The following is a 16,137-nucleotide window of genomic DNA, read 5'->3' as shown; positions in this document are numbered from 1 at the left end:
GTTGTCAATGTCCCCTGACTCTGGAGAGTCTGACAGTTATAAGAGGTGCTGTGTAATGTATTTCCACAACTTACAGTGGCTCTCAAAAGTATTCACCCCTCCTGGACTTTTCCACATTTTATTGTGTTACAACATGGAATCAAAATTGATTTAAGTGTTTTTGCCACTGATAAACACAAAAAAAGCCCATAATGTCAAAGTGAAAAATACAATTTGCAAATTGTTCTAAATTAATTACAAATACAAAACAGAAAATAATTGATTGCTTAAATATTCAACCCATTGAGTCAATATTTGGTTGAGGCACCTTTGGCAGCAATTACAGCCATGAGTCTATTTGGATAAGTCTCTACCAGCTTTGCACATCTGGACACTACAATTTTTGCCCATTCTGCAAAATTGCTCAAGCTCCGTCAAGTTGGATGGGGACCTTTGGTGAACAGCAATTTTCAACTCTTTCCACATATTCTCAATTGGATTGAGGTCAGGGCTTTGACTGGGCCCTTCTAGGACATTGACCTTTTTGTATTGAAGCCACTCCAGTGTGGCTTTGGCTGTATATTTGGGGTCATTGTCCTGCTGGAAGATGAATCTTCTCCCAAGTCTCAGGTCTCTTGCAGACTTCAGCAGGTTTTCCTCCAAGATTTCTCTGTACTTTGCTGCATCCATTTTGCCCTCTATCTTCAAGAGCTTTCCAGGCCATCATGCAGAAAAGCATCCCCATAGCATGATGCTGCCATCACCATGCTTCACGGTAGGGATTCTTTGGGTGATGCGATGTATTGGATTTGCACCAAATGTGACGCTTTGCATTTGTGGTGTTAGGCTTAGCGCTTAGCGTTGAGGTCAAAAAGCTCTATTTTGGCCTCATCAGACCATAGAATCTTCTTCCACTTGGCCTCAGAGTCTCCCACGTGCCTTCTGGCAAACTCTAGCCAAGATTTGATGTGAGTTTTTTCAACAATGTCTTTCTTTATTCCACTCTCCCATAAAGGCCAGTTTTGTGAAGCACCCAAGCTATTGTTGCCGTATGCACAGTGTCTGCCAGCTCAGCTGTGGAAGACTGTAACTCCTTTAGAGTTGCCATAGGCCTCTTGGTGGAGGATATTCAATATCTTGGAAATGTTCTTATATCCTATCCCTGATTGGTGCTTTTGAAGAACCTTATTCCGGATTTGCTTTGAATGTTCCCTTGTCTTCATGATGTAGCTTTTGTTAGGAAATATACTAACCAACTATGGGATCTCCCAGAGACAGATGTATTAAACCTGAAATTATGTGAAACACCTTAATTGCACACAGGTGAACTCCATTCAACTAGCTACGTGACTTCTAAAGACAATTGGTTGCACCAGAGCTTATTTAGGTGTGTCATAGCAAAGGGGGTGAATACTTATCAATCAATTATTTTCTGTTTTATATTTGTAATTAATTTAGAACAATTTGTAGATTGTATTTTTCACTTTGACATTATGGACTTTTTTGTGTTGATCAGTGGCAAATCTCCTAATAAAATCCATTTTGATTCCATGTTGTAACACAATAAAATGTGGAAAAGTCCAAGGGGGGTGAATACTTTTGAGAGCCACTGTATATCCCCGCAATCATCCTGGAGGGGCGTTTTCAGAAGCAATTATCGTTGGAGTAGTTTGTAAGCATACAGCTATGGCCAAAAGCATAGCATCCCCTAGAATTGCAAAACTTATTAACCTATTTTATTTAACATCATGTTATCAAAGAAACTACAAAACAATGTCGACAGAAGCCATATTAGTACAGTATTTCATGTTAGATTTGAAATTCTTTATATATATATATATATATATATATATATATATATATATATATATATATATATATATATATATATATATATATATGGAAAACTACAAAGCGGTATGTGCTGCAATTCAATATTATCCATTCGGTTTCATTCGACTTTATGACACAAAATGTGTTCCTTCTATAGGGTGCTGAACAACTTTTGGCCATAGCTGGGACATAATAGGAAAATATACAGCTTGGGATACAAAGTATAAGTCTCTTAAATGTATTTAATGGGATGCTTTCCCTATATTGTATTAACCCTCAGAGTACTACTGAGCTGATAATTTGCCCATGTGAGTGTGCTGCGTGAAGACTAGACGATGATCGGCTTTAGCTCTGCCCTCCCATTTGCTCTGTAATTTTTTTTTATTGGTCTATTTTACCAAGCAACAAACTGTGCACACCAGTAGCAGAGAGCTTTGGTGTTAATATTAGCCAATTAAAATGGTTGTAAAGCGAACAACTTTTTGTATTGGTTAAAAAGAAAACCCTGTCTCCTCGCTGTGTTAGTTGAGAAATGGCGGATTTAGAGAGTGCGTTTTTAAGCGATTCTGACGGACAATGTTTTGAAGGTTTTACGGCTTCTGAGGCTGATAAAACTTGTAGTTAGTTAAGATTATATTGCTATGTGGATAGTGATGACAGCGAGGATGATGGAAAAAAGGGGGGTGAAGAAGAGAAAGAGGATCATGATGTGACGGGAGGAAACGGCAGTACAGATGAAGACATGCCTTCAGTTCGGCTGCTGAACAAAACCTTCAGAATCCCGATTTGGAACCACAGTAACAGAATTGCCAGAACAGAAAATAACATTGAATATAAAGAAATACACAGAGGTTAGTGGCCCGAGATTTATTCCACACAGCGCAACCCGGCCTGCTGAATTCTTTGAGCTGTTGTTTGAATAAACCTGCGACAGGTTTATTTTTTGTCTTGCAAACCTGCACTTTGAAAACAACAGAAATCAAAAGAAAAAAAGACGAACCTGGTTACGACAGTTTATTGAAAGTGCAACCAGTACTTAATAAAGTTGAGACTACGTTTTAAATGAAACCGTTGCAATCGATGAAAGCCCAGCTGGATAACGTCACTTATGCAGTATCTTACAAACAAAAAACATCACCGATTTGGAAAACAGCTGTGGGTGCTTGCTGACAGTAAAAACGGATATGTGTACAAATTAAAAGTGTACACATGAGCTTCAAGTGACAGAGAGGAGTGAATTTGGCCAGCCCTATGATATGTCTCTCATGGATGGTCTTTTGGATAAGGGACATACTTTGATTACTGTCAACTTCTACACATCCGTACCACCCGCTTCAGCTTTCACTTAATCAGCACGAAACCCAGCTTGTTGGTACAACGTGTGGCAACAGAAAATACTTGCCTTCTGTTCCAAAATGCAAAGATGGTGAACGGGTCTGAGTGATTGCTGTATACTGCTCTCAGACAAAAGAAAAGCCAGAGGAAGCCAGTTCTCTTGCTCAGCACAAAGAACACAGCAACTAAAGTAAAAGTGAGACAGACGTGCAGGTAAAGATGTTACAGTACTGGATTGCGTTGAAATGTAGAATCCAAGAATGGGAGGTGTGGAATTGGCAGACGAAGATTTACTCCTATGAGAATGAAAGGAGATCGCACAAGTGTACGTGAAAATCTTTTTCAATGTAATCAACAGGTTGGTGCTAAATAGTTACATCATTTATCAAGGCACAGTTTAACAAAGGAAACAAATGGAAAGTGCTGAACACTAGCCCCCGCTCAGCAGAAAGAATTTTTTTTGCCTCACTTGTGTGACAATGTGAAAATTGCTGAGATCCCTCCTCCTACATTCTGGATGCAAGCTAGAAAAGTTGGAAATAACCACAACGTCTTCTGGCAAGAAATGTCAGTTGGAGAAAGATTATAGAGTTTGCAGTGATCGCAAAGTAAAGCGAACAAGAACAACATACAGTGTGCTGGGTGTGTGTCTTGAATGCTTCCACACACACACACTCAAAAAAGTGAACTTTCATTCTTTGCTAAATACCTTCATTCTTTTTTTAAGGCCTACAGATTTTGGATATACCTATCAATCATAAAAATGGCCATGTACTTTTTTAAAATTATTTTTTTCTTTTTTACCAAGTACAAGATAGTTTGTGGATAGATGTGTTATCTTTTGATTTGTTGTCTGAAAACATCTGTGGTTTTTTATATTTTAAAAAGAACATTCTGGGGATTTGTATGTATTATTTGTAAAGTGTTTATGTGCATGGTTGATTTTGAAAAGAACTGATGTTTTGATGATAAAGAAAATACAGTTTGTATAACACAAGTTTCTTTGCTAATACACATTTCTATATTCAGTCCAAAAATATATCAATAACAGAAAGAACAAAAAAAATCAATGTCTTATGTTTATTGTGATATACAGGTTTCATGTAATATATACATTTTTGGGTGTAAAATTAAGCAATTTTACGCCAATCCCAAGCGTAGTTATTTGTGTGTGACAGCTGCAGTCGCTGTGATGTTGTACTCTGAGGGTTAAAATCAGTAACGTGTGCAGCATGGTTGAAACCGAAGGATGCTGGTATGTTGCTAGTTGGTGGATGTGAGGAAGTCATTTTTATAGAGGACACTTTTCATTATAAAAGTTTACTGGAATATACCATGATGAAAGCATAGCATACAGTAAAAGCACAGGGAAGGCATGGTAAAACACAGGCACACGTGGTACATCACATGTCAGCGTACAAATACTAAACAGAATACTTATTAAGCAGAGCTACATAAGCAAACAATCACTGTTATAGGATGCTTTATCAAAATAAGAGGTGGTGTGGAGTGCTAGTGTTTAGAACATACATGTGGTTCATAGTAGCTATTCACTATTGTGGTATGGTCAGTGTACAGACAGTAAGCCCTGGGCATGCACAGAGCTGTCACCTCCTAATTTAAGTCCAATTATTTGTAGACTTTCTTATCACAAGTAGTTTACATGCACATACATGTATTTCCATGAAGATTGGTAGACAGATTTATTTTTATTTCCCTCTATAGACACATTAACTTCAAATACATCATCTTGCACAGAATTCCACAGAGGAAATAACTGCTATCCTGCTAAGCTTTGTTTGAAAACACTTGTGCATCTGTCTTCTGTTAAGTCCTTTTAAAAACAGGTGATTGATTTTTACGGATTTCGAGATAATTGGATATGGGAGGATTTGGCACAGATTTATAAATGTTGTGAAGATAAATATACTTTTTTAAATGTGTACATTCAGATATAATTTATAAACCTAGTTACAAGATTTAACATTGAGCTAAATATTTAACAAAATATTAAATCTCTTAACTAGATTTAACTTTGAGCTAAATATCAGGTGAAAGCACAAAGCGGGCGGAGCTCATTTGCAACGAACTCCAGATTTAGCTGGCCAGTTAAATATTTAGGTAAATGTTAAATCTTGTAACTAGATTGATAAATTATATCTGAGTGTACACATTTAAAACAAAACATTTATTTATTTTCATAACATTTATAAATCTGGGGAAAAAGATACAACATTTAAACAAAATCTGGAAAAAAGATATTAACACTTTTAACACTTTTTTACGTGGCACCCATATACTATATATATATATATATATATACACACACACACACACACACACACACACACACACACACACACTAGAATTACCTGTTTTATTCCTAAAACATTAGTTTTTTAAATCACTGGGTGATTACTACCCCTTTATTATGTAAAGGACATCTATGGAAATACAAAAATTAAGTGATATATTGAGTCGTAAATGGGAGTTTCTCTTGTTGTTTCTGGTGCTCAGGTGTGGGTGGATGTGAAGCTAAGATGGAATCCAGATGACTACCTGGGAATAACATCTATCAGGGTTCCCTCTGACACAATATGGATCCCAGACATTGTTCTCTATGACAAGTGAGTAACAAGTGCTCCACCTAGTGGTTCAAAGCCAAATATCAGCGCATTTATTTATTTATTTATTTATTTATTTTCTGGGACTCTGCAGTGGACCAAGAAAAATATATTTTAAGTCTGAAGTTTACAAAGGAATAGGGAACTTGGGTGATTTGACTACAGCTCTGATTATACAGTGCAAAATAATTCGGTGTTCGATTAACTGTAAACACAGGGCTAGATTCTCAAAGCTCTTTGCTTGAATGGTCATCAGTGAGATTTTTTCAGAAAATAAAAACACTTCCATTAAAGTTACCAAATCATAACTACACAACTCAGACATTTAATTCTAAGTTGATCTTTATTCATTTTAGAATTGTTTCAGACAAAAACAGGGATGGAAATAAGACTCCCACTGCAGCGAAGTTTGATCCTTTCCTAGTTTTATTATGAATTCATTGAGACACAAGTGAGCTTGTTACCTATACATTGGGGCTAATCAAGCACATATTAAAACCTGGAATGGGTGAAGTCTTATTTTCATCTCTGCAAATATATGAGCTTTGAGAATGTGTCTGCTCTTGTTATTCCAAGCCATTAAATGTAATTGATTGTATTCGGACAAGGTTTCACAGAAGTTACAGGGCATGTAGTTTTAAAGATCATATCGTTTATGCCATAACATACCACTATTTTACCAGTAACATACTTTCACTTGAAGATGATGCAAAGATATAGATGACTTCTGTCTATTTTTGCTGTCAGCAAGTCTCCTACTGTTTAACAGTGCCAGAACTCTGTCACAAAGTAGAGAACCTCTCTGTGGTGTGTCCTACCCAAGGCTTTTTAACTACCCCCACTGGCAGGACACCCTTTGAATTGTGTATATATGTCATACTTATATTTTTTAGATATATCTGAAGAACCACTTGGTAAGGGCCTTTAACATCTATAAGGCTGGTTTCACAGACCCCGAGTAGCAGTAGTCTTGGAGTACTGTACCTAAAATAACATTGAGATGTCCAAGACTTGTGCTGATCGAGGTCTTTGAAACCAGCCCGCACTGTATCCGAATCAGGGTGTATCTGGAAATTGTCTGTCTGTCCGACCATTCGTCTGTATGTCACCCTTACATCTCTGCATATATCTATATAACCACGGTGTCTTATGAAAAGTGCTAAGGACATTCTTTAGCACAAGGTACCGCATGTCAGTTTTTCACATTGCTACATATATCTACACAATCTCTTATTCAAATGTGAAGTGTGGTAAAAAGCGCTGAAAGGGCATTTAGAGTCTGGGGGTATATGGAGGCATCTCTTTGTATAACAAACTTCTATTTGTAGATGTATATATGTTGGTGTAACAGGGCGAGCAGCTCTGTTTAGTATTTATTTTAGGGTTTCCCCCTCCACCCCTGTACTGTGTTTTCTGTTTTCTGATTTATTTGTTTATAGAAATGTTGGCGAACACCGTCTATTTGTTATGTGTAAAAATGATGGCGTGAGCCGTATCGTTGTTTTGACGGTGGGGCCGTATTTTGTGTTTTGCAGCGTGGATGGGAAGCCCCATCCACATTAAAATCCCGTGCAGAAGGTGGCCATCTCCCGAATTAATTAAGTGATGAAATTGTTGCTAATCTGGAGGTGGTCACCTGCATAAATACCTGCAGCTCTCTGCACTCCGGGTGGGTGTTCGGCGGTGGAAGAGAGGAGAGGAGAGGAGAGGAGATTCATTTAAAAGAAAGATTTAGGATCAGTGAAGGCGATTGCTGAGCCTGACCTAGATTGTACTTGTATTTTTGTGTTTGTGATTTGTTTTGTCCAGTTATTTATTTTGTGCTCTGTGAGCAAGTGTTTATTTTTGTTTCAATATTTTGTTTATTTTTCTATTTAAAATAGAATTCTTATTACAGTTAGCTCATTTCTACATTGGTGGTGGTGGTGGTGGGGGGGGGGGGTATGTTCCTTTTACACCATTTTGTTGTAAAATCTGTGGTTCATTGAGTTTTATGCATTTTCTATAGATATTTCTAATCCTTGAAACAATAGAATAAAATAAAAAAAATCACAATTTGCATTGTTTTTTTTTTTAATGTAGAGCTATGCTGATACATTGCTAAACTTATTCTGTCTAATATAGCATACAAGGTCATATCTCCAGGGATGAAAGAGCTGTACCTTTTGAAACAATTCACAAGTGGCTAAGTCAATTAACAAATATAATAAGGAACAGCATGGTCAGCTGTTAAACATGTTCACATAATTAGTTTTCACTAATTATTAAAATAAGCAAATGAGTCCTAATGGGTGAAATTGGCTCTCATAATGAACCTGAAACCCTACCACATTTTTCAAGTTTTGCTGTTTGCCTCTCCAACAGATGGCATAGTTTCTAGTTTCCAAAGCAGAAATGACATCCTTTTAAAGGAGAAAACAGTAGCATGTGCCGAGCGAAGCAAATCTTTTCACATTGCTAAAGGAGTAAAAACTTATAGTTAAAACTATACAAAAACTTATTTAAACAGGGTAACAAACAATCTTTTTAAAATAATTACACAACAACAATTATGGAAGCAAAACCCTATGAAAACACTATAAAGTCTGGGCTCATAAAACATTGACTACAATGTAGACTAGCAGCAAGCAAATTAATTTAAAGTCTGTTGAGGGGTGAGCTTGCATTGCACTACAGAGGTAGCTCAAGTGATGCAAGCTTTGAGGCGTAGAGTAACAAGGAAATCATAACACTGATGGTGACACTTAAAAAAAACCCCCCAAAAAACAGAAATACTGTTTGCACAACTTCGAAGCATCAATTTTGCTTTATTATTCATTACTCAATGGAATTAACAACACATCTTGCACTTTGCTTGTTTTACAGAGAAGTATTCATAGTAAACTTGATCAGACACACCATATTTCTGACAAGCCAACTGGGATCTTAAGTATTAGCGGGAGAGGAGTCTGATTCTGCTTCCGATTTTATTAACTGATAAACTAAGCAATGTGCAAGACGCCTGGTAGTTTCTGAAGCACCCCTAAACCGTTTGCTAAGTAATATAGCTGTCAGACTAAAAGCTTCAGGGAGCAAAGTTAGAATGCCATAATACACCTGTCAACAGCGGAAATGTATATTTAGACTAATACAAAATGAAAATCTGAGATATTCGGTAAAAAATAAATCTTCATGAACGTTCATGGAGTATCCTTAATTGCTATTTTTTTAAACCTAGATAATACCCATTTGGCATAGCGCCATAGCAGAACCTCCAGTTTAAAAGTGGCTACGGTTGGTATCTCTGCCAACAACAGATAATGTAGGAAACTCTACAGTATGTTTAATTATTGAATTAGTGGCAGCATGGAGAGGTCAGCTTTTTCTCATGAGGCTACATTGATTGAGACTGTCAACCACTACAAGATACATAGTTTTGGTCAGCTATATTCTCAAATGATAAAGTGCATGTTTTCTTTATCTCTGCAAAGTGCCGATGGAAGGTTTGAAGGATCAGTCACCAAGACGGTGGTAAAGTACGACGGCACGATTACGTGGATCCCCCCGGCCAACTACAAGTCTTCGTGCACCATCGATGTCACCTTCTTTCCATTTGACCTGCAGAATTGCTCCATGAAATTTGGCTCCTGGACCTATGACGGCTCACAAGTGGACATCACACTGGAGGACTTCCATGTGGACATGCGGGACTATTTTGACAATGGGGAGTGGCAGATTGTCACAGCCACTGGTAGCAGGGGAGTGAGGACTGATGGCTGCTGTTTCTTCCCCTTTGTCACCTACTCCTTCGTCATCCGCCGGCTCCCCCTATTCTACACTCTGTTCCTTATCATCCCCTGCATTGGCTTGTCCTTCCTGACCATCCTGGTTTTCTACCTCCCTTCCAATGGCGGGGAGAAGATCTCCCTGTGCACCTCGGTTTTGGTGTCCCTCACTGTCTTCCTCCTGGTCATTGAGGAGATTATACCCTCCTCCTCCAAGGTGATCCCTCTGATAGGGGAGTACCTGGTTTTCACCATGATCTTTGTCACCCTCTCCATCGTGATCACTGTCTTTGCGATCAACATCCACCATCGCTCCTCCTCCACCCACCACGGTATGGCTCCATGGGTCCGGCGCATCTTCTTACACCAGCTGCCCAAGATCCTGTGCATGCGCAGCCATGTTGACCGATATGTCCCTCCTAATGGCAGGAGTAAGGGAGCTGACGCTACATCTTCCAGGAACAACCTGCAGGCGGCGCTGGACTCTATCCGCTACATCACCCTGCACGTGGTGAAGGAGAACGAGGTCCGCGAGGTAGGTGACATTAGAGAAGATGCTTGTTCAGTAAATGAATACATACATCATTACAACACTGAAATTGAGGGACATTCTTATTTACACCATGTTAATGTTGATGAGGGATAGGTCAAAATGAGGAATAGTCACACCTAGAGATTGACATTTTGTTTTCAGTGCATTATAACAGTCAAACAAAAGTATATCTTCAATTAATTGCATGGCTTTGGCACCACTGGATGCCAAGAATAGTTCATTACTATTTATCCAGAAAGAATGTGAAATCTCTATATTCATCTGTCTCATCTTACTTTGGTCTTTATCCCTGTTCCTAACCCATCTGGCTCAGTGGATAGGGGGGATTGAGAAATGCCACAGTATGTGCCATAAGAAAGAAACAAAACTGCTTTCATCTGCTTCATCATAACCTGTCAATGTACAATGAACTGCTAGGCTGTGAGACATGGTCTCATTTTGAAGCAAAATTTGTAATTAAAATAACCGATGAACAAAATAGCATTCTGTTATCACTTCTCCCCATAATGCATTGCGCAACAAATCAGGGGAATTGTAAACACTATATTTATAATTCTGCATTAATCTCATAAACAGCAAATATAAAAGTTCAGTTTACATTTTAAATGTGAGGGACATTTCTTAATAATGGTATGAGAAGGTGCACAATAAATCTTAATCGTGTGCTGAGAATGATCCCACTCGTGATTCTTGAATAACCGTGTCGACACAAAATCTCTCGGGAGGTTATTAGCCCTCCTGCTCATTCAAGCGATGACCTCTGTTATGCAACTGCGTGGTTTGATGGAGAACTCTGATTGGCTAGCAACATTCTACACATGGTAGATTAATCTCTGGTGGATGACCGGCTGCCACCTTATCACACCAACTTAACGTATCATTCTACAATACAATGCTATAAACGTATAAAAAAGTATAATAATTGAAATGAGGCTGTGGTTAGTTTAGACCTGACCGCTCACAGCATTCAATCACACCTAGTTGTCGACAGCATTTTGTCGTTGTTCAGGTTCATGATGAGCAGGTTGACATTTAGAACTGATGAAAACTTTATGCTGCTGAGGTATTCATTAATCTTCATCTCAATTTGTTTAAAATATTCCTTCAACTAATGTCCTTGGGGCTTAACAGCTTGTCAGTTGTCCCTTATGAGTAGCAGTGATCGCTAGATAAGTGGCTATGGTCAGAATCTGATTATGTATTCCTGTTTTCCCCTTTATCCCTTTATGAATAGAACCCTATGTGCTTAAACTGTATTTTGGGTGTGTAAAATGCAACAATACCTTTAAGTAATGAGTACTTCCAATAAATACAGTACATACTTTAATGATAATTTATGGGGTATGCATTAGCCTTACATTTTAACTGTAATGTTAATTTGAAGTAGTGTACAAAAACTTGGTCTTATTTAGTCCTGTATTAGTCCTGCCTTATTTAGTCCTCCCACTAGTACTAGGCTGTTATAGTTTCTTTGTTTTCTGTAAATCTTCCTTTCTCATCTCTTGTTCTCTCCCTTTCTAAGTCGACAGACACACTCCCTAAAAATTTAAAAACAAGCAAAAGAAAAATCTCCAAGAATATTATTTAAAAAAACGATATGGCACTAATGCAAATAATATATTGCATTCCTTATTGATCACCTTGCTATAGCAGTAAAGCATCCCAACTCTCTCCAAACACACAATATTGTATATATTATATAACTATGCAAGATTAGGTTGAGGGGGATTATATCCTGAAGATCATTTTATCAGTCACAAGCATGCATTGCAAGTGATTGATCTAACCATACTTTCCTTTTTTTTAAATTAAAAACTAACACTTACTGATGTGTTTCTGGGAAGTCCCATGCAGGCTACAATTAGACGCTTTATCTACCCACTGCTTTCAATATATTAACAATTGACCAACTCTCTCTGGAGCAAACACAGAAGTATTGTATTTATTATATAACACTAGAAATGTGTTTGACAGATAGGTACATTGGTAGATTAGGTTGAGGGGGATTAAGACGGCATCAGGAAATCCTGAAGATCAAGAAACCAGAAAACGTATTTATCAGTCACAAGCATGCATTGCAAGTGATTGATCTAACCATACTTTCCTTTTTTTTAAATTAAAAACTAACACTTACTGATGTGTTTCTGGGAAGTCCCATGCAGGCTACAATTAGACGCTTTATCTACCCACTGCTTTCAATATATTAACAATTGACCATTGAGACACTGGGAACCAATGAAGTGCAAGAAGCTTGATAACATGCAAACTCAAGCTGTGCAGCTATGTGTGTTCTTTACGCATTCAATTCAGTTCCTATTTTTTCAATGTGTAAAACACCCAGAACACAGCTTATCTGGAGCACTGTTTCCACTCTTCTTTCAAAAATGGGAATTACATACCATATAGTGGGACACTTTGGTAGGGAATTTATTTGATTGGATGGCAAATAATACTTCCATCAATCAGAAAGTTGCATAAAGTGCTCGTTACAGCGAGTCCACCCTCTGGCGGTGTAACCAGACTGATATGCAGAACAGGCTAAAGAAGTGCTACGCAAGGGACAGAATGGGCCAGGTGTCAAATATATGAGAATGGAGTTAAGTTAGCGTTTATTTTCGTTTTAAAAGCCACAGACAAATTATTTTATGCTGTAGAACATTTTGTGGCTCCAAGTTTACTTTTAAGACCCCAATGCTGTTCTCAATACTTTATTGAATTAGTGTATAGTCTATACACCATTGACTGTCTTAGTTTTCTATACTGTACTACTGTGTTCGCTGGCTATTAAACCAGAGATATCTGACACTTTGAATTGTATTATTCTAGGTTGTTGAAGACTGGAAGTTTGTGGCTCAGGTGCTGGATCGTGTTTTTCTGTGGACGTTTCTTCTGGTCTCAGTCTTGGGGTCTGTGCTTCTGTTCATCCCAGTCATTTACAAGTGGGCCAACATTACTGTCCCAGCTTATGTGGGGAACAGTGGCTGATCCCTTATTATGTGGACACCAGCTGTCATCAGTGTGGACGTTACTGCAAGTGCTGAGTGACTTTTCACAGAAGGGAGTCCATTCCAAAAGACACTGAAAATAGACATCTTTCAAAACCATCACTGTATGAAAAGAGGAAACTTTTATTCTTCACTTCATTATTATTAACAGCTGGAGACCACCTTTTAAAGTTGGTTTGGTGATATCAAAAATCAAACACATTGCAGCGTATAGAGGTACGCAGGGGTAGGAAATCTGGGTACCCATTCTGGTAATGTTATGTTATAATCTTGTAGTGTTAAAATCTGGTTATTATCTTCATTTTAAGTCTGATGTCTGAATTTCATATTTGCTGCAAGTCTTTTCTCCCAACATATTCCGTGTTGTTTTGATATTCTTTTATTCACACATCATTGAGTAGGTAAATCCATTAGGGAATATGTGTTTTTTCTCTAAACATCGCAGTGTATCCAGACCATGCTCTCTCTGGCAACAATGCAGGTGCTCTGATTGCAAGGGGTTCACACTGTGGGAACAGGAAACCAGCATTGTTGTAGGAGGGACTGCGATCCACTGTATACAAAATACAAATAAGGGAATATTTGAAACTATACTAATCAACAGTTGCAGTGTACATAAATTAAAAAGAAAATGTTTTTTTTTTTTTTTTGCATATGCACAGGTTTAAATGATTAAAAAATTATTTATTTCAAGATGTTTCAGACAAAAGCCCTTCTACACAGATGAAGGAGGGCTTTTGTAATACGCACGCACGCACGCACGCACGCACAGTCGCAGACAAAAGTATTGGCACCCTAAGCTTATTATACCATAATTCAAGGTATCAGATTAAGGACAAGCATTTAGTAAAGTTTAACCAGTTTTTAATAAAACAATTAGCAAAATAAACATTTTCTGGTCATATAACAAATACTCTTTAACAAAAATAATAATTCTTAACCAGTATGTTAGACCTTATATTTCCTTTAGCTCAGGATACACAATGTTTGGCTACAGATTTTTTTTTTTTAAATCAGTCCAAAGCATTTCTGTTGGCTTGAGATCTAGTGATTGCAAAAGCCATTCCTGAACCTTTATCTTTGTTTTCTTCAAGAATTCCAGAGTTGACTTAGCTGTATGCTTTGGGTCATTGTTGTGTTGGAAGGTAAACGGTCTGCTAATCAGCCTCCGAGCAGATGGTATCATTGTACTTTGTAGAGTTTTAATACATGGCTGCATTTATTCGATCGCGGTACCGTGGTTCATTTTTGTGGAAGAAATATATTTTAGATTCATCAGTCCAGAGAATTTTGTTAAAAAATGCCTTAGATACCTATTCATATTTCGTGGCAAATTTTAGACAGTGTTTTTTTTTTATGAATGTTCTTTCAAATTGGTCTGCAGCGAGGTCTGCATGCATACATCTGTTCTATGTTCAGGTGCTTTTGTACAGTTCTTTTGTGTGCAATTATGCCTGATGCTTCTAAATCTTTCTTTAAGTCCTTGGCTCTTCATTTAGGTCTTTTTTTGTGTATCTGCTTAGGCGATTCTCCTACCTGTTGTACCCGTGATCTTCTTTGGACATCTACTTCTTTCAAGAGCTTCAGTTGAATCTGTTCTCTAGTCATTTTCTTTGTTGTAGTGTGCTACGAGTGCTTTTCTCAAAAGTGAATCCAGCTCCCTTGCCAAAACGTTCTCCTTCAACAGATTTTGGAAATAATGACCATTTTTTCTGGCTGTTGACTTTATAAAGCAGCGTATGGTTTTCATTGAATTGATATACTTTACAGACTTTTATTAAATAAATATTTCAAATTGCTAAACTGCTTTTTTGTATAAAGATTGTTTGTTAAGCTATGAGAAAGTGTCCTTGTCATATTAATTAGTGGCACATGTTCACTGAATGCTTGTGTTAAACATGTTTTCTTGAATTATCTGATATTAAGTGTAGGGTACAAATACTTTTGTCTGCGATTATATATGTAACAGAGTGGAGGCTGAGCGTGAACCGGTGACCCTGTGCACTGCAAGTGAGCTCCTCAACCACAATGCAACGATCCCGGCTCATCTGCACCTGTGGTTTATAACCTCGTCTCATCTCACCGACAAAAGGGACTGGACAGAATCCGTAATGGCAGTGTATCACACAACACTGCCCATTACGCATATATCGTTTAGTAGAACTGGTTAACATGTTTTAAAAGCTGGTGGTAATTCAGACTATTCTGACTACAGTTTGAAGAAGCTAGAAATTCAGTTCTGTTCTGAACAATTTGACTCTCCCTTACAGAAAAATATATATTTTCTAATATACAGGGACATAATATAGTTTTGTTTTAAATAAATGTATTTCTTAGTAAGTTTTGCCAAATCTGTTACCAGCGTTAATACACACACACACACACACACACACACACACACACACACACACACACACACACACACACACACACACACATATATATATATATCTGCAGGAATCTGCACATTTCACAGTATTTTTCAATATATGATAACATACAGAAAAATAAGACAGGACTCCTTTGGTTTTACAAGCCTGTACCCAGATTTTCAGCTCCTTTGCCAACCAAGTGTATATCTCCTCTTATTAAATAAAACTTAACACTAAAAGTAAACATGATGTTATAATAACACCCTAGAACCACATCAACACTATGTGAACTTAAGAGAACTATATGATTGATAAAATATATAACTGGCAAAATCTAGCAATAGAAAAATGCTGTACCTTTGTTGTGATTAGCTGTATATACTGTAGCATGGTCTATAAACACATCAGTTACTTTCTTTGATAAATGAATGAAAGCAATTGTACAGGGATATATTCAACTTCTTGTGGAACTTGGGTTTGGTGGTTGTAGTTATCCATTTCGAATTGGTTTGAATTAATGTCCATTCTTTATACTAGTGCCAGTCAATTGTGTATGCCCTAGCTATTAAAAATCTGCTGCATGGTCATTGCTGAAATACTTTTCATTGTAGGTTACTGCAAACTTAATTGGATTGAATGGACCTGCATAGATGATTTTAAGAAATACATTTA

At 37.5% G+C, this 16,137-nt stretch overlaps 1 protein-coding gene across 1 annotated transcript in view; it reads left to right on the top strand.

The window, feature by feature from the left end:
* Positions 1 to 13,877, top strand: part of LOC121295072 (neuronal acetylcholine receptor subunit alpha-5-like) — a 32,737-nt gene extending 18,860 nt beyond the window's left edge. Inside the window, exons 4-6 of the mRNA XM_041219385.1 lie at positions 5,665 to 5,774; positions 9,242 to 10,070; positions 12,915 to 13,877. Of these exons, the coding sequence (XP_041075319.1) occupies positions 5,665 to 5,774; positions 9,242 to 10,070; positions 12,915 to 13,073 (1,098 nt within the window). The 3' untranslated portion in view covers positions 13,074 to 13,877. The remainder of the gene's footprint in view (positions 1 to 5,664; positions 5,775 to 9,241; positions 10,071 to 12,914) is intronic.
* The last annotated feature ends 2,260 nt before the right edge of the window (positions 13,878 to 16,137 follow it).

Source organism: Polyodon spathula, chromosome 19, assembly GCF_017654505.1.
Source record: "Polyodon spathula isolate WHYD16114869_AA chromosome 19, ASM1765450v1, whole genome shotgun sequence".
Taxonomy (NCBI): Eukaryota; Metazoa; Chordata; class Actinopteri; order Acipenseriformes; family Polyodontidae; genus Polyodon; species Polyodon spathula.
This window is presented reverse-complemented; position numbering and strand designations above follow the sequence as displayed.